The sequence below is a fragment of the Lampetra fluviatilis genome, chromosome 14 (genome assembly GCF_964198595.1).
Source record: "Lampetra fluviatilis chromosome 14, kcLamFluv1.1, whole genome shotgun sequence".
In the NCBI taxonomy this organism is placed as follows: Eukaryota; Metazoa; Chordata; class Hyperoartia; order Petromyzontiformes; family Petromyzontidae; genus Lampetra; species Lampetra fluviatilis.
Genome location: NC_136288.1, coordinates 8,216,485 through 8,241,986, shown reverse-complemented (window position 1 = coordinate 8,241,986; position 25,502 = coordinate 8,216,485). Strand labels below are relative to the sequence as shown.

The following is a 25,502-nucleotide window of genomic DNA, read 5'->3' as shown; positions in this document are numbered from 1 at the left end:
AAACTAACAAAAGACTACGACGTTTCGATCACAACACAAGCGATAGTCGTGCAGTGTTTACGTGTTGGCCACAGCGGGTGCAGTATGCGTGCCACTCCTAACTGAGCTAAGCTCCTGGGCGCTAGCGTGACAGACTGACTTTCCAGAACACATTCCTTTACCCGAAGTGTCTGAAACCCAAAGAGAACCGGAGCATTGTCCTCAGCATTCCTCAGTGCCTCCTCCATTTCCCCGTGTTGTGGGCAGAATGCAGAGGTCAATATTTTTCTTTCATTTGGAGAGTCCATAGCCTTTGTTTGTAGAGCGTAGGCATGCCAAGAAGACGTCAATATTCAAATAATCGATCAGTATGCAATTCAGAGTCTTAACAATAGGAATCCTTCCACAATATATGCCTCCATATAAAAAAAAAACATGCAAAAAGTATTGATTTGAAGCTTTCGTGACTGCAGGAATCCATACTCTTTGGTTCATTCGGTAAAGTCACGTAGGTATAAAATATAATAAAATAAATCACGACATTTCGGGCGCAACACTTGATGATGGACGTTTGTGTTGCGCCCGAAACGCCGTGATTTATTTTATTATATTTTATACTTACGTGACTTTACCGAAAGAACCAAAGAGTATATAAATATATAAATGTTAAAGAGTAATACTAAACACTTTTATTCATTACGTGGAGGGACAGCTATGGCAAGGAGGTATGTTGTCTGATTATCTATATTTATATTCTGTTTCGTATATTCTGGTGGTGAGTAGTTATTAATTCACGAAGCTATGAACCCCGAGACGAGAGTCGGAATTTGGCCTACAGATAACGTCAGGGGCCACGTGAATGCCTTTGAACTGTCCTGGGCCACCCCCTTTCACCAACACGTACTGATCAAAGTGATGAAGTATTACTGTCACGGCAGGGGCAGGCCTTCACGTAGCAGTGGATTGACAAAGATTAGCACGGTTGGCTACGTACAGTACGAAAGAAATTCAACATACATATAATATGGCTTTAAAATATTGTTTATTTTTTATAATAAAAGTTTTTGGGTTAGATTGCATGAAATATAAATGTGTCGTTAACCCACGACCACCACCACCCGACACCGCCAATTGGTAAGATTTGTCACATGAACAAAACGTGCCAATTCACTATTACTTCAGCACATCGATGTAATTGTAATCCATTGTAAATCTTGTTCACGTGGCAAACCTTACTAATTGGCTGTGTCGAGTGGTGGTGGGTTAAGGACACATTTTATGCAATCTAACCCAAACACCCCTCATTATGAAAGATATTGCCTACCTGTTGAATATTGTTTATTTATTTAATAGGATAAGAGTGAGTTTACAATTCGGATTTATATTAGGGTGTAATGATACATTGATTAATCAATGTGTATGTATTATGTGGGCTCATGCATCAAAATGTTTATGGAAGACTCGATGTATATTTTTGGCTTATATTCATTACTGTATAAGTTAACGATACGACAGCGTCACTCTTAGGCTAATGAATTTGGCAGCAATTTACATAGAAAATATAACAAATACGAAACAATGCAACCAGAATGTTTAAGAAAAGACATTAAAAAAAATATTCATTTCTCGAACGCAATTGCGGCCCTGAGTCGTGTGACGATTCGTAGAATTGCAGGAGTGAGTCCAACCCCTCTGGTTAACGCTGTACGGCTAGAGTCCACTCTGCTGGTGCTGTGGAAGAGTGCCCATCTCACAATCTAAAAGTCGTGAGCTCAAATTCCGGCTATGGATCAAGTCAGCTAATAATTCTGCTTTGGTTTTGTACAAAAAATCGTCACCAATTTGTGGAGAGTAAATTGTGCTTGTCTTACGGGGAGACTGGTGGCACCTGCCATATGAATGTAAAATTTCCACTACTGATTCAGGGCCATCAACAAATATGAGAAATGCCCAAACTATTTTCAGCGTGGAATCTGTTTGACTTTTTATATTGTTTCACATTTTATGAACAGCCTAATTCCAAAATCAATTTCACCCTAATAACACAATTATCTTCAGTGGATTCTTTTATAAGGTTTCTTTTCAGAAAACGTAAGCCATACAATTGGTTAAAAATCCAATTTGAGGAACCTGCTGAAAATAATAATGTACTTAATCTCAGTGAAGCTTTCTTGGAAAAAAAAATACATGTCATTAGTAGCAATGTGTATACGTACTTGTACAACCAATTTTTGACCGATCCACTGCTGGATAAGGGTAACTCCACCCCATGCAGATCTGGGGGGGGGGGGAGTTGCCCATACTTCACCATGCTCGTCAATACGATATGGTGTAAAGTGGTAGCAAAGCCGTAGGATATTTGATCATATGCGTAATTTGTATAATACAGAATTATTTACATAATTGAGATTGTAACACTCGTTGACGATTATACTGTTGGATTTAATTGCCTTAAGGTAAACTGGCATACACGTGAAGATAATGTAAGTTATATGACCACATTCCATTAGACGTGACACTTGCATGTCATCCGTAACAATGTCATTCACACAATGGCTTTACCACAATGTCCCTTTATAAGAGATGAGACCCACCTGCGTCTATATACATAACACTATCAAAACAAAGCAATGTATGTTCTCTCAAAGAGAGATCTTCCTTTCCTAAAACATGCCGTTTTATAGTCAGCCCGCGGGGGCACGTGGTGTCACGTATGCACTTTATTTGCAGCCCGCTCGGCCCAGAGCAAACAAACAGGGCTTCTGTTCGGTGGCAACTATTTCTTTTCCGAGAGACAGATCTCAACAAGGAGCCCATTGAAGAAGAGGTCCGACGGGGTCATCGCAAGAGAGAGGTGGAGGGGGGAGACGCGGCACTGGAGAAAGAGAGAGGGAGGGAGGAAGGGGGGAGAGACAGGCGGGGCGAGTGAGCCACACAGCCACCAGGTACAGACCGCAGAGTGGCTGGCTGTCTTATAGGAGCAGCGGAGAAGGAGGAGGAACAGCTGCCGTGAGATGATTATCCGGCCTTATTAGAGGGAGGTGCATGCGGGCACGCTCTTCACATCTTGCACCACCATCACCAGCACCACCAACCGGCTTGATCAGCATCAACTCGCGTGTGCGGCACACGACGGACACGATAGGGGGGTCTTTGGGGCATCTTCTGGACAAGCTACCGCTTCTCCTTACCCGTCCGTCTCTCCACCCGGCCCATTTTTTTTTATTCTTTCAGGATATTTGATTAAGCTTCTGAGCTTCGGGTCACGCTTCTCTGTGTGTGTTTTTTTTTAAATAAAATAAAATCCCGCGTTTGATGTTGGTATATCGCTAAAGTTCAGGAGTCCTCCGTACCAGCGGTGCGCCTGGCTATACCATCATCATCATCCTCGCCTCGACTGGTAAGGATAGCCGTGTCCTGTCTCCTTCACGCATCGCCACTCACAGCAGGTGAACGTCGCGCGCTCATCCATCTCTTGTCTCGTTATTCACGCTGCATCGCAGTATCACGATGTTTGCAATGCTGGCATTTGTGATATTTATTTGTTTCAAATGGATGAACCTTGAAGTTTTACGTGCGCAATGTTTGTGGTTTTATTATCTCTCACAAATGTACGTGTATTCTTTCAACTGTTGTGCTGTGTCGCATGAGCACGGTTGGCGACGTACGGCGCGAAAGAAGTTCAACATACCAACATGTTTTGTTTGCTTTGGTGATGGTGTTCAAAACCAGCGCGTTTGATCTGATTCGTCTCCGTCAGTCCTCTATAATTTACACTCCACCGGTGTCACTTGCTGACCCAGGTCACCCTTGAAAACGAGATTTATCTCAATGGTTGTCTTACCCAGTGAACAGATGTTACATTTTGTCTGCCTTCTATTGATCTTTAACGTGGTATTTATTCTTAGTCCTGATACATTTTGCGCCAGTTTTGTAAGCCAGGTCTCCCCAGAAATGTAGTTTTTTGTCTCATATAGCTCTCTGAGCTGATTAGTTGAACTGCATTAAGGCGACTACTTACCAGAGGCATGCTGGATACATGCCTCTGAGATTGGAAAAGTAGCCTGAGCTCGTTGGATGAAAATGTAATGCAATTATAGGCACTATATAGATGGAATACTGTACGTGTTCAAGGACTCCTCTACTTACGAACGAGTTAGGTTCCAGGGGTGGGTTCGTAAGTCGATTTGTTCGTAAGTCCAACTTTACTCCTGTCGATACCAAACGTGTTGTACGGCATGCACACTAAACACGGGGAATGGTTTCAAAAGTTGTATAATCTCCCGTAGATGCCACTGGTTTTTCATGTTCTGTAGATGTAGATGCTACCACCGCCATCTATTGCGAGGCGGTTGAACTTACGACTCTCGGTCCGAACAGGCAACTTGACATATGGACAGGTTTTTTTGTATCTCTCAAAGTTCGTAAGTCGAATGTTCGTAAATAGAGGATTTCATATACACGGTTGTGTGCTCAAGGCGAGTGCGACGTGGAGAACGCAGCACGTGTTATCGATACAACACGGCAGGCAGGGAGTTGTTGTCTGTTTTCCTTTGCCCTGGGTATGAAGCTTTGCTTAAGCTGTGATTAAACATGTTACAACACTTATATATGTTAAAAATGTAATTACAAATTACAGTCCTTTGTCAACCAACTGCTGGGTTGAAGACCTCCCGACGCCGCGTCTGTCGTAGGGGTTGTTCAACCATACTTCACCACCCTAGTCGATGGGAGTTGGTGAAGAAGGCAAAGGGGGGTCAAAAAACGGTTTAGATATCACTGGCCACGTTTATCCATGCCCTGGGATCGAACTCGAGATCACCGGGTTTGAAGCGCAGTGTCAGAATCAGACTCAGAAAATTTACTTATCCTGGAGGAATCCGATGAGATATGAAGCTCTTTTTCACATACTTATATTAGGGGCAGGTCAGAACGTTACAACAACAAACAATACAAAAACACAATCGGAGTGCAAAGTATAAGAAATTGAAAATAAATCACTTATATATATACACATATTTTACCAGGTAAAGCCCACTGAGCTATTAGCTTATTTTTTAGAAGCAACCTGGCCATCACCAATGATAGCTCAACGAAGTGGCTTATCACGTGGGAAATGATAGCAGCAACATAATGTAATTAATATAAACGCATGTTTCTAAAGGTGTGCTCATCACTTCGCCACCACTCATCCCGTGGGTTATTACTCAAGTAAGCTAACGTTTCGGGAACACGGTCATTTACAGAGGGAATGCGGCGACTTGCGTGTTGGAGATTACAGCTGCCATTTGAAACAAAACGGCTGTAGCCAATTGCACAAACCAGCTCAAGTGGAATTTCCTGTAGTTTGCCATTGAAGACCGCACAAGTTAAACGGATCAAATCGCGTCGCGTTTTCTATTCGTACTGTATGGTTCTGCCATGTGTGTTCGGGTCATGTACAACGTGCTGGGCCAACACGTGTGACAACTCGAAAACACATCGGAGAGCTTATATGTGCTCTGGAAAAGGGTTATTGCCCGAAACGTCGCCTTTTACTTTGTATATATTTGTATTCATTTCAGCCTTACCGGGGCGAACCTGTTGAGTTTTTTGTTATTTCAATTATCATGACTATTATTGTTTGTGCACCACTGCCAGCAGCAGCATCACTACGTCATTAGTTAACTTATCAGGGGTTAAGGACGATTGACTAAATCGGCCAATGGCGTAGGCATGCATAGACATGGTCCGTAAAACCTTGTTTTGTATTTTTGCTCCATTTTGTCGTTGTTGTAATCTTCATCATCATCATCCTCATCATCACCCCCCAGGTACAATGCGTGCCCTGGCGACGTGTCTGACGGCGTGCCTGGCCCTGCTGCTCCTCCTCCTCCGAGGCGTCGCCAGGGGCCAGGACTCGCTCACGGTTGACGATGCTGCTGGGGGCCCGCCGCTGCTGCCAGAGGGGACCGGCTCAGGTGCGTTCACAGTGTGTATGTGTGTGTACGTTGAACTTCTTTCGCACCGTACGTCGATAACTGCGCTAATCGGGGGTGCAGGGGTAAGGACAACAGACTAAACACATGAAAGCAGTTATAAAGAAATGAGTTTTTCAATCTAGATGATTTAAAAGTGCATAGCTCCAGTGGATTCCTAATCTCGGAAGGAAGAGCGTTCCAGACGGCCACGGAAGCGCATCTGAACGCGCGCGATGCGGTCACCGTGTCTGTGGACGTGGCGTGCGGCCACGCGGGGCGTGCGTGCGTCCACTCATCACTCGCGATCATCATCATCATCATCAAAACAGCATCATCGTCATCACCATCATCTCACCTCGTGACAGCGATCCGCCGCACAGGATCCTATTCGCTCACACCCTCGGTGAGGTGTCTCGGAACGAGATTCGTTCTCATTCAAGTGGCCTTGGTTGGCTCGTTTACCGCTCGTTTATTGTGTGCGACGCAAAGGTTGTGTTGGGTTTTTTATTTGGGTTGTGCGATACACATATCGCATGGGCTTGGGAGTAGTGCGTCATTGTAACGAGTGATTAATATGATGTGGTCGATTGTGAAATATATAGTTCGCCTGTTAAACAAACTCCCGCTACGATGTTTGTGGCGAGTCCAAAAATGATGATGAATGCATTAATTTCATAATTGAAACAACAACCATTTCAAGGAATGTATTTATATTTCAAAACAAACCAGAGTTTTCATCTTTAATCGCTAAAGGTACTGCGATGCTTTCCCAAAAGTATTTTCTTGCCCACTGCGTGGCTGCTGCCTCGCCCGGTTGGGGAGCGCTGCGCGTTACGAGTGACAATTATTATTGTTTTACAAACCACGCCATGCTGATGAAGTTTAGTGAAGTCAAAACGGGCCCAAGGTTACATTGGTTCAGAGAACACTTTGGGGAGCATTTTTGGAGTTTAACAAGTGTATCAATCAAGCAAAATAAAAAAACATAAAATTATACAGCTATTTTATTTGACCAGGTAAGGCCCACTGAGCTGTTGTAGCTCGTTTTCAGAAGCGACCTGGCCACAAATGATAGTTCAACGAAGGGGCTTATCACGTGGAAATGTAAAGCAGCCAAATACTCTTAATGCACCTTGATTCTAAAACGAGTGAACGACGTTAACCTTAACACTCTTACAATGACACACTGCTACAACGCCTATGCTTTGTATAGTGCGACCCAAGTCAAAAGTGAATGTATATTTCCGTCGTGTACAATAAGTCGTAAGGGGCCATCCATAAATGACGTCACGCACCTAGGGGGGGGGGGGGTGGTCAGACATTTGTGACGATGTGTGACGAAGGTGGGGGGGGGGGGTTGAGAAATGTGACGTCACATAAAAATTCACAACTTTAAATAAATATAGACAACACGTTCTACTTAATTAAATAGACTTTTTAATAAATGTTGTCTCCTACAACATCAGAGTGCAGCGCCACATTAAATACGCACTACAATGACGATTTGGAGCATTTTTTTTTGGAGGGGGGGCAGAGCTTTGGGACGTCATATTTGAGGGGGGTCTGACTTTTCGTGACGTCATGTGATGAAGGGGGAGGGGTCAAAAATCGTCCAAAATCGCATGACGCCATTTATGGACGGCCCCTAAGTCGTAAGCGCGGCCGTCAAGGTTAATGAAATGAAGAGGCCAACTGAACAGCAAACACCGATTGTAGGCGCACACCTTGGCTGTGTCTCGGACTTTCGTGTTCGAGTTTTTCTTTCGTTTTTTTTGTGAATACAGTTAACATTCACCTCAATGGCATCAGCCACACGAATCTCACTCGTTCAGTGTTCTTTGATGGTTCGATAAAATCGCACCAATACTTTCGATTTTGTCGGTCAACACCGGTGCCTGTCGCAGGTTTATCAGGTTGTTATTTTTTTTTACAGGCGATCTGAAAACAGATTTCAGATAGGAGTTTCGGTATACATTCCCCACGGGGCTTGTCAGAATAATCACAAGAGTGCAATTAGTAACTCGCGCAATAATTCACAGCAAGGCCGTAGCCATGGAGTCAACATTGGGGGGGGGGGCAAATCTTCCAGAGGGTCTGGGGTCCCCCCCCCCCAGAAAGAAAATTTACATTTGAAAACGATTTTCCTGCCTAAAATATTACAAAATTCACGAACACATAGGCTGGATTTTTTTTTTTACAATAATGTCTACTAGTGTATTACATTGTTCTGTTTCTTTTTTACCTCTTCTCGTTTCATTGAATGTAATGGCAGAGATTATGGATTAATAAAGTACAACCATAACCACAATCATATAAACAGAAATCTATTTTATAGCGATACATTGGGGGGGGGGGGACATTTTGAGCATATTTGAATATGGGGGGGGGGGGGCGGGGGGGGGCGAGCCAAGCTCTTCTCGAAAGCCGGGCAACAAAAAATCTTGCGGGGCCTCTAAGTGTCTCTTATAATTCGGTGTGGGTTTGAACGCTGATGCCTATGTGCAGCAGCCACAGAGAGACAATGCGCGGCAGTGATCACGGTCCTGGCCCTTGGTGCAGGTAGGAAGGAGGATGTTGTGAGTCAGACTGCTCCTGCCGCGGAGAATTCCACCCTAAGCTGGAGAGTTCAAATGTCAGTGTCGGATTATCCCAGTAGCAAAAGTAGCATATGCTACGGGCCCAGCACTTTTAAGGGCCCCGCGTTAAATACTTTCATGCTATCAATTCCGGTTCAGTGATTCTGCACTTTCTCCATTACTATAGTACTAGACTGCTTTGAACTTTTATAAACGACTGGGTGTTTAAAATGTATATTTTAATATTTGTGTGTTTTTAAGGGCCCCTTTATAACATATGCGGCAGGCCCCGCACGAGCTTAATCTGGCACTGAGTGCAATGCAATGAGTTGCGGGAAGTAGAATTTAGTTTCAATCTGGACTTTTGTGATGATCATGCAGAAGATTTTGGCAGTACGAATCGATGCCAGTCGGAGTAAGACGTTGTGATCATTTGCCAAACGTTGCAGCAGCTCAAAATGTGTTAGCCCCACACTGTGGCTACATGTCGCCAATGACATTCGAGTGCACAGTACAGTATAGGCCAGGTTTAACACGCCACACCTTGCAGGTGGGATTTCGTGAAGTTGAACTCGGTTCAGCGTTCTTTTGTTGAATCAAAAATAACCTGGTGTACATCCATAGGTCAATGCATAAAATGTTGTTCATTTGAATTGGATGATTTAAAACGTGAAACGTGTATAGCACGTGAGTGTTTATGTTTGATGAATGACCTTCTACTGCAGATGAACCCGATGGGAAGTGGAAATGAGACCGAAGCCACACCAACTGCCAGTCACTTTTTGGTTTCTGCGAGGTTTTTGTTTTTGACACGAGATATTGCTCGCGTGTAATTCTGTGCGGCCCTTTTTTATGGGCACCGGAAGCATTCTTGTTGGGTTTTCAGTGCACACTCTGCTGTATACAACGCTAGACCGGCCTGTGAAATATTACATCTCAGCTCTCATCCTTCCCCCCGAAAGCAAGGCTCTTCCTCCTCCAAAGGAATTCACTCCTTTGTGTCGTCACCACGACGAGTCTCAACCAATGAAATGTCCCTACCTCAAAACAACGTCAGCTTTGCCACCACCACAGCCCCTTATTATCACTATCAGTGATGATATGGTAACTATTAATCGTATATCACGCGTGTGTGTGCTGTAGGGATCAGTTCCAGGTGTAAAAAAACATCGTATTCCTGGATTTTCTATGATAATTCTAAGTATTTTTCAGATTAAAAAATAATTTACATTACATCCAAATGTAGCATGTCTTCATGCTAGCAATAGGTATGCCACCCAAAATTGCATAGTTCCACTTTTGGCAGGAATAGTAATGAAGTGACATGATGCAAGTGCCATCATAGCTGGTTTTTCATATCATTTAGAAGTAAAAAATGTTGAGGATCAGATTTTTTTGGAATAATCTGAAATTGGGGAGCACATCATTGATGTACCTTATTGATAACATTTGTCTAAATGTGTTACTTTTGTTGAGGTCCATTTCGTGATTTAATGTCAATTAAATCAATCTTCATAGCATTGTAGTACATGGCATTGACCACAATATAATTATTATAAGTTGTTTTTCAGTAACTTTGTCCATATGGTTATGAGTGTTGCCAACAAGTAAATAGAGCAATGTAGGTTACTTTCAAACATCTCATCGAAAGTAATCACAGTCGGGTTAGTAGTTCTCTTTGGATGTTATTGACAGTTGGTAAGTCGAGTCAGATGTAGCGCGTGTGCAGTTGTTGCCATATAGTGCAAGGCCCTCCGTTTATTTAACATTTTAACGCACGGTGTCTACGGCAAATCCAAACGCGGACACCCTAGGCCCGGTCTGTGCCAGCAAGTCCGTGGACCTCATATTCATCATCGACAGCTCGCGGAGCGTTCGGCCACGTGAGTTTGAGAAAATGAAGCTCTTCATCACGGCCATCATCGGCAACCTGGACATCGGGCCGGACGCGACGCGGGTGGGGCTCATCAAGTACGGCAGCACGGTGCACCACGAGTTCTCGCTCGCCACGCACCGCCACAAGGTAGGGGCCACCGTGGTCTTCTTCTTCATTTCGCCTTTAATCTTTTGTGGGTCTCTATTGCGTTCACGCATGGCTTAGCCCTAACAAGAGGAGGCTCTCATTTGTTTAATAAGCCACACCCAGCTGATGACACTCCTGGACGTATAAACCGATTCAGGCCAAGTGTCCTTATGGAAATCATTAGTCTGGATGGCTGAGTGGTTGATGCTCAGCCTAACAGTCACATCAATAACGAAACAAGCCTCTTACCTGGTTATTTAGATAAAATAAACAGTTTCAGCCTACGGGAGAAACTGATACGGGGGGGGAGGCGATGGATGGAGACAGTAATGCCTCCACGTCTGTGCCATGGGCCGTCTGCACAGGCGGAGATGGTTACTGCCGTGGAGGCCATGGAGCCTCTGGCGACGGGCACCATGACGGGCCTGGCCATAGAGTACGCGATGACGGTGGCCTTCACGGAGGCGGAGGGCGCCCGGCCGGCCCGGTCCCGGGTCCCTCGCATCGCCATCGTGGTGACCGACGGGCGACCCCAGGATCAGGTCCGTGGTGCCTTACACAGAGAGACACAAGATAGAAGGGTGATCTACTGGAGCACCCAGTAACTAAGGCCCATTGAGCTGCATAGGTTTTTTTTTAGAAGCTACCTGGCCACAAATGATAGCTCAACGAAGTGGTTTATCATGTGGAAATGTATATCAGCAAAATTCTCTCAACACATGTTGATTCTCAATGTGGAGGGAAAAACCGGAGGAGCTGGAGAAAGTCCACGTGATCACGGGGAGAGAGAGACATGCAAACTGCAAATATACAGCAGGTGTCGGGGTCGGCATCGAACCCATGACCTACTGTATACCAGGCGAGGTAGTTAACATCTCGCCACCTTGGCGCACCAACATTGACCCAACGTTGGCCCAACTTCGTCGCCAATGTTCCATGTTTCCTGGGCGTGTGTCAGATGGGATATAACCTCTGTGTGCCGAATAGCACATTCATCTAAACGCACCTCTTCCACTCAGTAGCAAGTAATTGGTCACGTGTGGTGGGGTAGAGTGTGGGGGTACTGCACCTATTCCAAGATGTCTGGCCAGTGCAGAAGAGTAGCCCAAATGGCCCGCTAGTGGTGCTCTCTAAAACTTTCTCGAGCTCCCTTTAGTACAGGCCCTTCTGGCAGCAGTGATGTAAGTAATTGTAGGGCTGCACCTTTACCTTGTAGCCATGGTTGGGTTTTGCACCTTGTGTGAGCACAAGTCACCTTGGTGATCTGTCCCCAGTAAACACGCAAACGTTGAGCCAACGTTTGGGTTCAACGTTGGCAGGTGGTTGGAACCATTGGCCTGACGTTGGCCGGACGTTGGCCAAAAGTGCCATGCTTCCTGGGTGGCCTGAGCAGGTGCAGGACGTTGTCCCAACTTTGCCCAACTTTGGCCCAACATTGGCCCAACTTTCCACGCTTCCTGGGTGGACTGAGCAGGTGCGGCACATTGGCCCAACGATCTACACTTCCTGGGTGGCCTGAGCAGGTGCGGGACATTAGCCCAACGTTCTTCACTTCCTGGGTGGCCTGAGCAGGTGCGGGACGTGGCGGAGCGCGCACGCCGTGCCGGCATCGAGATCTACGCGATCGGGGTGGACCGGGCCGACCCGCTGTCGCTGCGCCTCATCGCCTCCGAGCCGGCCGACCAGCACACCTACTACGTGGAGAGCTTCGACGTCATCGAGAAACTCAGCACGAAGTTCCAGGACAAGTTCTGCGGTGCGTGGTTCTCCGAGCTCTTTCCCCCCTCCCCCGACATACGACGAAAAATGCTTTGCTATTCAGAGCTTCACGAGCGACAGATAGCCACAGCAGACTTTGCTTGCTTTGCTCGACTGGTCGGAGTGCACGTGTTCAAACTCCAGTCCTGGGTGCTGCCGTGAGTGTCGATGACACCCTCGTCTGAACGTGCTGATTCGTTGCGCATTTACATAGGAAATAATGTTGGGTCAACGTTATCACATATTCAGTTTTACCTTATCGGCACCTTTTAAAAATGCTGTTTAAATAATACACATAGGCCAACACAACAAGTGACTTATGCAATGTGAGTTAAGAGACACATTCTCCACCATAGTTATGGTCATCGTGCCAGTTGATGTGATCTGTTCACATGACCAGAATCAGAGAAACACGAGTACAAGGGAATGTGAATTTAATTTGAACTAGCTTATCAATTAAAATGTCACATGCGTGGAATTTGAGCTTAAGAGCATCCTGTACTATTTGGCATATTCATTTCTATCTCTATGTTTCTACTCACACATTTTCCAGTGTCTCTACAGTAAGTCCTCGTTTTTAACGCACGCTCACACAACACGTTTTCGCTATAACGCGGTTCTTACATTCGGGAGTGCTTTTCGCTCAATGCAGATCGCGCACCGATATGAAACGGTTTCTGAGCGGTCGATAACGAACAACTTTCCTCAGCGGTATGATACAGTGCGTGGAATTATACAGTACCGCAGCGGCGTACCCACGGTTCTTTGTCCCACCATCTTACTGTGTGGTGTGCGTTAGTAGTACATCATATCTAACCAACCTTCATCATTAACATTTTTATGGGAAAATGATTTTCGCTTAATGCATTTTTCACTGAACACAGCACTTTTCAGGGACGCATCTACCGTGTTAAACGAGGACTTACTTTACAGGGAATATGGTTGGATCGGTGGCACGGCGGTTATTGAACATCGGTTCAATTCCCGACCATGGCTGACATCAGTGGAAAGTAATATCTGAACTCTTCCTGGCCACTCACCCCTTCACCAATCCATATTGACCAATCTAGTGAAGTAAGGTGAATCAACTCCAATGACCGACAGCAGGGTATTGAAAAAGGGGTGTGCGTTAATTGTTTATATACATTAAAGTCTAGCAGCTCCTATCAACGATTTCCGGGATTACGGAGGGTAACAATGATGGAGGGGAACCATGGTCAGAAAAATAAGGCAGCCAAACAATTCCAGGGTACACAATCCCTGTTGAGTTACAGGTGATTTAAACTTTCAACTGTGACATCCACCCATGGTGGGGTCTGTACGTTAAGCGTGCAGATGGCATTCTTCAACTTTCCACACTGCAGGAGGAATTTCAGCTGTCACCTTGGTGCAAACTGGCCCAGTGGCGAGCGTGGTATCAACATCAGGGAGCTCGGTCGCATAAATGTTTAAAACGCATGCATTGCGCTGTTCGAATGGGTGAACACCGCTCACTGGCCACTTGCAGACGCATTGACTCATTGACTAGACTTTTAGGAATGTATGAAGGATTTGAGTGAAATTTCACACAGCAGGTCTTCATAAGACTGCCCAGACAAGCATCACACAGACTGCAGTGACAAATATATATCATGGTAATACATGAAAGGATGTGTCATACGGAGTGCAATGTGTTAGATGACAACTCTAAAAATCTCTTGAAAATTGACATCCGTTCACATTCCGGATCGCTGGTTCTCTATCTTTGTATCATATTTACCCTGCATGTGTGTTTATTGATTGTCGTCTCCCGATGATTGTATTGCACTATGTCTCAGTGCTCAGATGATGATTTTCCAATGAGTAAAATGTCTTTGTTGTTTTCGAAAAAATATCTTGCTTCGTTTGTAATCATCCCACTGTCACAAATATAATTTCTTCAATTACTTTGTAAATGATGCAACTTTTCCAATGGGCTTTTAACATGTTTCAAATAAATAACTCACTTTTATCGATTGTTGCATTCAATAAAGATACTAATATGATAAGATTACCATATTATAATGAAATGATTTGTTATATTATACCGTATTATTATGTCACATTATTCTGATATTAAAATGTTATCATTGCAATGTGGGAGTTACTAAATATATAAATAATTCAAGGACAGTTTATTATGATTATACACCTTCAGTAGTTTTTGTCTGCATGTCTTTATTTAATAAATGTAAAAAATATACTTAGAGGATGAGGTATTCCTAAAAATAACCAGCAGTTATTTTGCACACCTAATCTTTCCCGGACTGTCCCACGTGAGATTTAACCTCTGTTGGTAATAATGACACAGTCACTTTAAAGTCACTGCAAAGTAGTGCTCTATTGACATCACACTGGTGTGCTTTCCACACTTTTAAAAAAACGTCACTTCAGTGACCTCATCAAAGCATGCTCTAAAAGTGATTTAACGTTTTTTTTCTTATTAACAACACTTCAAACTCACATCAGATAGCCCACGTATTTAACTGTGCAATAATAGCTACAGTACTGTATTTGTTTATTGGCTTTCATAATCCTCTTACATGCCTGTGAATGCACAGGCATTCCTGTTTAACGTCATAGAATGCATTCAAGATGGCCGCTGATCTCTCCGTCAAACGAATCTTCGCTGACAGTGCACTCCGGTTACCCGCCGTATCAGCGACGCTCGTCGCCGTGAAGGGCATGCGACGATAGCTTGTAGAACGACGTGTGTGTGTGTGAATCTCCTGTGTCTCCCTTCCACGTGCAGGGCCCGACATCTGTGCTCTGGTGGCGCACGGCTGCGAGCACCGCTGCGTGTCCGGGGGTGGCGGCACCTACACCTGCCGCTGTGACAACGGCTACGAGCTCAAAGAGGACGGCAAGAGCTGCCGCCTCGTTGGTACAAAAACCACAGCGCGCGGCATTGTGCATCCCTAACAAAAAAACGTATCGTGAGTAGGAGCCTTTGCCACGGTGGTGCAATTAAGCCGGTGAGTTTTTCGATTCAGGGCCACGGCTAACGAGTGATATCTGAAACGGTCCTGGGCTTCCTCTTCACCAACCCGTACTGGCTGGCGTGATAAAGAATGGTCAAATAACTTCTCATTTCTGACACGGAGTGGGCAGGCTTCTATTGATTGACAAAGCTGTCGAAATTATTATTTTTAGTCACGTATGTTTGAAGATGAATGCTAAACAATAACGAATATTACGCATTCGATTCCATAATGGTTTCGAACGTGCATTTGCCTTTGGAAGTATTTTATTGGTGACCTTACAGATCGTAATTATACATTTCAAGCCAGGGGAGATGACACCACACCGCACGTGGCATGACATCACAGTCAGGTCAATAATTTGAGCGCTGTTTTTTTGTTGCCCAAAATCTGGGCAACTCTTTGATTCATTTGGCTGGCTTGCTATCGGGAAAGTTCTAATGAGCAACACAACTTTCAAAAATGAAATGAATTTTTGAGTTATTGATATGAGGCAGTCTTCCACTTGGCTAAAATAGTTTTTTCAGGTTTTTTTTACAATTAACAGCTACACTGAGAATTAAACATGCCTGTTGTACACAAAATGGTTAGTCATTGTACGTTGAGACATCAGCGGTCTGTGCTTTGACTGTCTCTGTGCGTTCCTGTCCCCATGCGTTCCTGTCCCCGTGCGTTTCTGTCTCTGTGCGTTTCTGTCTCTGTGCGATCCTGTCCCTGTGCGTTCCTGTCCCTGTGCATTTCTGTCCCTGTGCGTGCAGACCCATGTGCATTGGAGGGGCATGGCTGTGAGCACGAGTGTTTCGGCGAGGGCGGAGTGGTCCGATGTCGGTGCATGGATGGGTTTGTTCTTGATGTGGACAAGAAGAGCTGCCGGATTGCGGGTGCTCACATTTATTTTTCTTCGCTCTGCACTGATGAAGCTTCATTTTGCTTACTTCCAAAAAGCTATTTTGTCACGCAATTGGCCTCATTGATTTACATCTTAAAATATATATTCAGCAGGTTATATATTGATTCATATCTATATGAATCCTCAGTAATTTAATTAATTTCATTATTTGGGGTCATGATGCCATAAAGAAAAACATAGCGTGGTTCCCACTGTTTCTTCTGTATTGGCTTACAGTTTTTAGCGTAATTTTCAGTCTCATTTTCTCCATTTCCCGGAATGTAATATTTGTATATAATTTTCGTAGAATTCCATAAATTGTAAGTTGTTCCCAGACAAAGACAAACACATGCTTCATATACTTGTTTCATGACCTATTTGTTATTTTTTTGTGACTTGCTTACCATTTCTCTATTTTTCACTCCTATCGTTGTTGTTGTTATTGTATTGTTTGTTGAAACTTGCTGACCCCGTGCCCCGACTGGCCATATGCGAATAAAAAGCTTTATAGCTCATCGGGTTCCTCCAGTCTAAACAAAGATTCTGATTCTGATCATCATCATCATCAGCCAGTAAGAAGGACCTCCCAAGTTGTCACCCTCTCTCATGGTTCAGTGACGCAACAACCCACAAAGCACACCTGCACACGAGCCGATCTCATTGCTCGTCTCCTTGGCGGACGTACTCTCGTACGCATCCCGTCTCTCTTGTCGCTGCCACGGGCCCGGTGAGAGGCATTTTGTTGTGCGTCCCCCCCCTCCCCTCCCCCGCCCGGCAGATCCATGCACGCTCGGGGAGCACGGCTGCGAGCACCGCTGCGTGAGCACCCCAGACTCGTACTTCTGCAAATGCGACGAGGGCTTCGTGTTGAACGACGACGAGAGGACGTGCTCGATCGCCGGTAACGAGGGGCCGACGGCCGAGCCGCAGGGCCACGGCGTGCATGCACAAATGTGCCTATGGTGGAACGTAACTCTGGGGTTCATAGGGTAAGGTGCAACGGTTATTTTGCACCAGTGACACGGAACTGACGGCCCTGGCCTGCGACTGCATTTGACGCAGCCCATGGCCTCGTGAGGGACTCCCACTTCGAATAGGCCTACAAATTACAATTATGCATCATTGCAAGCATGTTTTCTGTGACTAACCGGGTGCAAGAGGGGCAAATGATTTCCACTTGGCAACACTGTGTTTCTAGTTTTTGTGAGTAGAGTCCCTTCTGTCACAGCAAGGGGCTCTGCACTGAGAAGTGCCTGAGCTGTGTGGCAATGTGGCCCCACCAAAGGTATTTTAAAGTTCATACTCGGACCTCGGTAAGGAAAAGGCTCGTAGTGCATTCCCCGGGGTCGTGAGTGACCCCTGTGCGTCATCCTCCCACAGATCCGTGTTTGCGGGGCGACCATCGCTGCGAGCACCACTGCGTCCCCAAGGGTGGCGGGGCCTTTGAGTGCGAGTGCAACGTGGGCTTTGTGCTCAACGACGACAGGAGGACGTGCCGCGCTATCGGTACCACAGTTGCGCACGCACAAAACAACAATAATAATGCGTCTGCATTCAGCAATTGATTTGGTGGTGATGCTGCTGCGTTGGCAATGGTGCACGGGCACCATTGATAAAATCAATGGAGGATAATCCTGTCTTTTGAGAGTACAGCTCAGAAAATAAGGTCGATACAAAAGAACGAAAATAGAGTTTGCAATGACCTTAACGTGTCATTGCGTCGATTAACGTCACCGAATTTCAACAACATCCCCCACGCCGCGTCGCTCGCAGAGTGTCGCGTGGGCCACGCGGACCTCGTCTTCGTCATCGACAGCTCCAAGAGCGTCACGCCCGAGAACTTCGAGCTGGTCAAGGGCTTCGTCGGGCAGATCGTGGGCTCGCTGGACGTGGCGCCCGAGCGCTCCAGGGTGGGACTCGTGCAGTTCTCGCACCGCGTGCACCCGGAGTTTCCGCTGGGGCGCCACTCGAACGCCGCCGGGGTGCTCGGCGCCGTCGCTGCCCTCCGCTACGTAGGCAAGGGCACTTCCACGGGACAGGCGCTGCGCCACCTGGTCCTCAAGAGCTTCTCGGAGGGCGAGGGCGCCCGCCCGCCCTCGCAGAACGTCACGCGCGTCGCCGTGGTGTTCACCGATGGTCGTGCCCAGGACAACATCACCGAGTGGGCCTCGAAGCTCAAAGAGATGGGTACGAGCTCCGGGACCGTAGTAACCACACTGCTGCCCCTCGACGGTTGAGCTTGCTTTTACTGCATATTGCAAAGTATTTCCACGTTGGCTTGTGCCTCAATCCCCATCTCTCGCTCTCTGTGCCGTGACGGCCTGTCTCAACGACGTCAGCGATTGTAGTCTTTCCATTTTTTGCTCTGTACATGATATTCACTCATTAACTTTGCATTGGATACTCCTCCCCGTTGCATCCAATTGTTCACGTTGTTTATGTAATGAATGCACTGTCTTCTCCAATATCTTGTTCTTCCTATAATTTCCCCAGTCAAAACATTTATTTTCAGTCTTTGGTTTTCTCATTACCTGTCCAAAAAAGAAAATCTAATTTTCCTTTCTCTTCTTATTCATGCCATTGTTGTGTACCTGCTGCTATCCATATTGTATTTATGTTACCCATCTTTTCTCTCCATCAAATGTTTAACACCCTGAAGAAAAACACTATTTTGTTACTATATGCATTGTCTTAGAAACTGATTGGTCCACACCAGAGAAATCTTTATTTAGAGCCGAGTCTCAAACGGTGTTAGACCTGAATGTTTGAGACTCGGCTCTAAATAAAGCTGTCTCTGGTGTGGAGCAATCAGTTTCAAATACAATGTATATATTGTCAGAGCATGTTTTTTCTTAGTATTTTAACCACAAGTATCTGTGGTTAATGCAGACATTATTCCTTGCAAAAGGTTTCAGTTTGGTGTTTTAACATCTTAACACCTGTTTTGTTGCCAGAAAAAAGGGGAAAACCTATTCTTATATTTTGACACTGGCAAAGGAGGTCCCATGATATTTCAGATTTACTGCAATATTCACCCATCTTTGGACGGGCAAAAAAGCGAGTCTTTCATAATAGTCATAATAATTTCGAATTGTGACGAGCAGAGTACTCACTCAATCTCGATGGGAGAGAACGACTTAAGAGGCACGAGAAGGAACCGCTCACAAGCAGGAGGGCAGCCTCGCGGCGGAGGTGATGCGGCGCCAGTGATTGCCCAAGCTCTGCAGTCCTCCACACATGAAGGTGTTGACGGCCAATCCCATGAGTGTTTACGTGTGGAAGAGGATGAGTCGCACCCAGCAGGTAGACCAAAAGCAAATGCTGGTGACTTATTGATGTCAGAGCCAAGCCTTCGTTTAAATAACACAAAACGCGTTGCAGTTGGCCCCTGGCAACTCCATCTGATAGCACTGTTGACAGTGCAGCAGAGCTGCCTGAAAAGCCACAGCGAACGATGGCAACATCAAACCGTGGGGGTGCAGGAGGCCGGGAATCAGAGGCGAGCAGGAGTTGGGAGGGTGGCTTGGAGGGGGTGCCTGTCACTGTGGTGCATGTGTTGCCCACTAAGGCAACACAGTGTGTAAACATCCCCACTGGGGAGACAAAGGCGGTCGGGTGTTGTGCTGGCCACCCACTCCCATCGTGTGTCGTATCGGCCTTCATGAGTGCTCGCTTACAGCACTTTCCCCAAAAGTCTATACAGGCTATACAGGGGGGGATCTTTGTCTTTTTGTGTTGCCCACAGCATGCGGTTGCGCCAGGTAATCGCGCGACGTGATCGCCCGGTGCAACTTCGCGCCAGCTCAGAGCAGGCACGGACTTGGCACGTGCCTGGAAAGTGGCAGCATGGGGGTGTAATCTGGCGGGTGTGCACGTGCCTGTCGCTGACGTTCACAGCACGCGCAAGGAGTGCTGCTTGACCGCATCGCTTGCTAATTACAGATGTAATTTACACCCCAGGGGGTAACGTGTGCAATGTTAACCGATGTTGGCCAAACCATGTGGCAATGCTGTCGCGTTATACCACACATTCACTCAGTGTGGTATCACACAGCAGCAGCAACTGCAAAAACTTGACTTCCACAAGTAAACATCTGTGCCCTGCCCATACTGGACATCTGTGATAAAGAGCTTCATAGCTCATTGGATTCCTCCTGCAGTCTAAGGGGCTGTCCATAAATGACGTCACGCAATTTTGGACGATTTTTGACCCCCCCCCCCCCTTGTCACACGGCGTCACAAAAATTTAGACCCCCCCCCTCAAATATGACGTCACAAAGCTCTGCCCCCCCCCCCCCCAAATAAAATAAACATGCTTTAAATCGCTTTCAACTATTGTCACTGTAGTGTGTATTTAATGTGGCGCTGCACTCTGATGTTGTAGGAGAAAAAATATATAAAAAAGTTAATTAAGTAGAACTTGTTGTCTATATTTATTTAAAGTTGCACATTTTGACGTGACGTCACATTTCTCAACCCCCCCCCTTCGTCACACATCGTCACAAATGTCTGACCCCCCCCTAGGTGCGTGACGTCATTTATGGACGGCCCCTAAATAAAGATTCAGATTTTATTCAGTGGAGCCAAATTAAGTTTTCATTACTGTCGACAGTGTCAAATTTATTGTATATTCTTTGATTACATTTTTTTGGAACACGGACATTTTTGTTCTCCAGAATATTTTATATTTATCTGAATTGTATTCTACTGTCTTCCTTGCGGTTTAAAAGAAAACAAGCTACGGCCTCGTTTATTTGTTTTTGGTGGGAATAAGCAAAATGCGCAGATGAATTAGTGGCAATGAGATGAATTATTTTTCGACCAAATACCGTGTCGCTGAAATTTTTCCAGTGAGATGCAGAATCAACCCGGGCTTTCGCAATTGCATTTGACTCATATTTCTTTGTCTGTACAATAGTCACACTATCCCTCTTTAATCTTTCTGTCACTTAATTGTACTATGCTCGATCTAAATATCATCTGCCAGTGCTGCCTTAATCTACAGGGAATGTATTATTCAACATGGATATATGTTCATGCAAAATATATTCAATTTTTCGCGACGGATGTTTTTGCTCAGATTTCTATTCGCGTCATTGCTGCTCAGTGTGTGTTTTGGGTTTAGTAGTTTCAGTGACACAGATCACTCTCGCAAATGAGACTTCTCTCCTGGTCTCCCTTGAGCCTTCGCCTCATTGAACAGCGTACACTTGCAACCCCGGGCTGTGCGGGAAGCCGACACTTTCAGCGACAGGCGTCCGTTACTGCGCGCGCGTTTGCAGATGTGACCGTGTACGCCGTGGGGATCGGCAAGGCGGTAGAGTCGGAGCTGCGAGAGATCGCCAGCGATCCGGACAAGGACCACTTCTACTACTCCAGCGACTTCTCCACCATCAGCCGCATTGCGGAGAAGCTCAAGCTGCGCATCTGCGCTGGTGGGAGCCGCGTCGGCCTCCTCAGCCGATGATGATGATGATGGGTGATTAGACAGTTGTGGTAGATCATTATTGTTAATGGGTTGTTAATTCTTCGAAGCAGTTTAGTTATCCGTTTATGAACACAAGGGGGGTTTTGCAGCATCAGCAGTCCACGTTTTTGGGGGATTTTATATTCTTTGAAAACGTTTATGAAATAGGTTCGCTAATTTTGTTGAAACATCCGGCTCTGCTTGTTTAATGGTGTCATTGGTTATTTCGTCTTGTCTGGGAGCCATCCCTCGTTTTCACACTTTAATGAGCAATGCTTGCTGTAGAGATCAGTGCAGAATCTCTTAATTTTATGGCTCTCTAAAGTTCTCAAACAACCGCATTTTTTTCAATTTCATGCTCCGATTGTTTATTGACATCTTCATGAATGTTTGTGTTGTGCCCTTTGATTTCTAACTTCATTGATGTTCTTATTGATTTTACAGTTTTGTGAAGTCTGTTGTTTGGCTTCTTATCATTTGCAGGTGGCCCATTGTCTGTAATGTGGGGTGAAATAACGTTTAACCACATGATTCAATATAAATAACATTTTATTTATATATAGATTAAAAGGGTTGTCCAAAAGCTTTGCCCAACAGGTTTGGGCAACCCCTTCGATCAATGTGTATAGTTTTCAATAGGGTAATTCATGAACAGCAACGCAACTCTATACTAAAATGACATTTATATTGTATCATCTGCTCAAGTGCTATTGCGACCGTCCCCATAACAGACAGATGAACCAACGGAAAAGAGCTAATGCATTAAGGCTTTAAAAGTAAATTGCGAGGCATTAAAAAGCACACCGAAAAGCAAAGTGCAAAAACGAAATGACCCTGCATTGCGTTTTCGACACTGCTGTGTTAGACTGTGTGTAGCGCCACGCACAACAGCGTGTGAATCACACGCGGATCTGCCTGCCCTGTGCTCTGCTGTGCGTGTGCAGAGGAAGTGAAGAAGAGTCTGTCTGTGAGCGACCCGTGCCATTGCGAGGCGGCGCTTGAGTTCAGGAAGCACGTGCTCTCCCTCATCGAGAACCTGCAGCAAAACTATATCCTTCGAACGCTTTCATTGCAAGCATCGCTAACGTGAAATTCTACAGCCGTACACACGTACAGTGGAACTGGTATTGGCCAAAACATCCCAATGCTGAGAATATGACCTGAACATTTCTCCATTTAGCAATGTGGAGTTGAAAGCAGAAAGTTAAGTGTTTTGACCGGCAGTGTGTTGGTTGAACACAGTGTGGGTGAGACGAAAGAGTCTGGTATGGGTGGAGGAATCCACGAGTGAAGTTCACGGGAACATTGACCATTGTAGTAGCGGTAGAAGAGCGATCGGGAGGCGACTCACTGCCGGTGAGTGACCGGAGTTAATTAATTAGTGCTGGGTCGTCAATCACCCTGATTGATTTACGTGGAATCCTATCCAGTGAGTCCTTCACTGCTGACTCGTGAATACTGACTTTGAGCTTACCAAATCACCCTGAGTGCACCCAATCTCTTTGGACCTCTGAAGCTATGCAGGGTTGAGCCTGGTTAGTGCTTTGACAAGTGGCCACTTGCTGCATACCAGGTGTTACAGGTGCGACGCTGGGGACTGTAAGGTGGTCGGGAGATGGCAGTCTAGGAATGGCTTCAGGCCAGATATATAATGAATATACTGAGTCTGGATTGAATTTATGTGTGTGGAAGTGGTATTCCTGGGCACCCCAGTTTCTTTTCACAAGCCACACTCTTGTGATTGGTATTTACCAAACATCCTCGTCTAAGTCCCTCCTGAAAATACGTATCGGAACTCATTGAGGGTTTCATGAGACAAAAAATAGAATAATAATAAATACAGTGGTCAGTTACACAGGCTTCCTCGCATAACACGTTCACCCATAGCGCAAATTTGCGGTTCGGCGATTAACCTTTAAGGAACATACTTCACACTTACGCTCAAGACAACAAAAAAATCCCCAAAAATTGTATGATTATAGTTTTCTAAATAAAAGTTTTTTTTTTCAATGATAAAAATTCTAAGTAAAATACAAATATTACGCAGGTTAACCAACTAAAATATCAATCTGATGGCATCTCCACGTCATGGCAGTGCCCAGTGTCACGGGCTGGGCAAAGCCACTTTCGAACTGCTGCCTTTGTTTGCATTATGCGTGCTGCTGCAAGCAGCCCGTGGAATCTTCAAGAAGCCCTGATGTCACTCCTGGTTCAGTAATCTTTGTCAATAGTAAGATTTTTCATGTTAATAATGTTTTGTTATTAAATACTTTATTAGGTGATTTTATAATGTGAATTATATTTCTATGATTTATTACATTTATATGTATTTTGTAAATCCAGGGCTAAATGAAATTATGCTTAATTTGTCTTCTTTAACGCCCCCCCCACCGCCTTATACCAATGTATGTCTGTGGAAAAATAGGCTTCATGCAGCACGGTTAGACTTACGCGCCGTTTTTCAGGAACGCATCTCGTAGCGCGATATGCGAGGGACGCCTGTAAATGTTGCACGATTGCTTTGCACGGCAGAACAGTTTCTAAATCAGCCATGCAAAACTGCTCGTGCACGTAAAGGTGTGCTTTTCGAAGACTGTGTTTTCCTTGACGTTACAGCATTACATGACAACCTGGCGAGCAAGGTGGCTCGCCTGGACAACAGCCTGCACCTCCAAGGGAAGTAGCGAGGAACAGCTGTCGATTCTTACCACTGCACGTGTGCACAGTCTGGCGAGTGGACTGCCCATGGAGTCCCCTGCACCGCTGTCCCATCAGCTCTTCATACAGACACCGTCTGCCACCCAAAAGTAGTACAAACGTGTCGTTTTTCCGTGCCGTTTTGTAAGGCCCTTTTCACACCGGGCAATTGTTGAGACAAGGTTGCGAGTAAGGAACACGCCTGTAGCCAATGGGATCTGAGTAAATACCTTAGGCTTGTCAATGTGTATGCCAGGATGAGGTGAACTAGTATGGGATGGAGAATTGGATCGATCAATTATTGTCATTGCCCTGATGTGAGATATGTGCTTGATCCTTAAATCCAAGCCATTTAGAAAAAAAATTCCAACTTTGCCAAATAGATGGACAATGTCCCATTACGTTTTGGAGCACACATGTGAGTTTAACACTGGCTAGACATTTGTTAAGGAAGCAATGTTGGTCGGGTCATCTACTGTCATGTTGTTTCCAGATCATTGCATTACTTGCCCCAGTGAATAGAAAATGTTCCAGTTGTGAAAGAGCCTTGATGGTGCATGGAAGCATATTAACCACATGCTAGCCATGCATGGCTATCTTCAAAATATGAACTACTCTTCATTGGGTTTCTTTTTATATTTTCTCTGTAATTTGTTTTTAATCAACTGCTCTGCATAGCAATATGAGTAAACATGCATAAACTGTAATGATCAAAGCAATGTAAGGACTTTCTTTGTAAATTGATGTTCGTGTATTAAAATTGTATTCGAGCACTCGACATTCATTTATCATGAACATTGTATTCGTCATGTACCCACAAAATTACCTTAACAGTCTCCTTAACGTTCGGTATTTTAGTGGGCCTTGTAAATAACCTCTGGGCTTTGTTAATGCATTGCTCTTGTAGGCTTCACAATTATCCAACAAGAGACGTGTGGGAATTTTCCAGGTACAGTCCAGTGCAGACTTATTCACCCAAGGTTATTTACTAAACGCTCAGCCAGACCACGACTGCACTTAATATTCCTATTGACGTGCACCACACTTACCGTCTCCCATCAGCATGTGTGGCCACCAGATGTAAGGCCTATGTACGACGGTGAGAGTCCTCTGTACTTCAAACAGGGAATGTATACAACGTTTGCTGATCCACG

The 25,502-nt window shown here is 45.3% G+C and overlaps 1 protein-coding gene across 1 annotated transcript; it reads left to right on the top strand.

Moving 5' to 3' along the window:
• Positions 1-3,001: 3,001 nt before the first annotated feature.
• Positions 3,002-24,916, top strand: LOC144935848 (matrilin-4-like). Its single transcript, XM_078862659.1, has 13 exons — positions 3,002-3,379; positions 5,793-5,939; positions 10,330-10,538; positions 10,904-11,080; positions 12,111-12,294; positions 15,067-15,198; positions 16,054-16,176; positions 16,963-17,085; positions 17,565-17,690; positions 17,958-18,371; positions 21,467-21,619; positions 22,596-22,700; positions 24,274-24,916. Exons 2-13 carry the CDS (start codon positions 5,798-5,800, stop codon positions 24,333-24,335), a joined length of 1,950 nt encoding a protein of 649 aa, XP_078718785.1. The 5' UTR covers positions 3,002-3,379; positions 5,793-5,797; the 3' UTR covers positions 24,336-24,916.
• The last annotated feature ends 586 nt before the right edge of the window (positions 24,917-25,502 follow it).

Bases quoted from the DNA above. Each gene is read 5' to 3' on its own strand.
- LOC144935848 (XM_078862659.1), top strand. From the start codon at position 5,798: ATGCGTGCCCTGGCGACGTGTCTGACGGCGTGCCTGGCCCTGCTGCTC. The intron at 16,177-16,962 runs GTGCTCACATTT...CCCGCCCGGCAG, and splicing joins GAAGAGCTGCCGGATTGCGG to ATCCATGCACGCTCGGGGAG. The intron at 22,701-24,273 runs ATATCCTTCGAA...TTACAGCATTAC, and splicing joins CGAGAACCTGCAGCAAAACT to ATGACAACCTGGCGAGCAAG.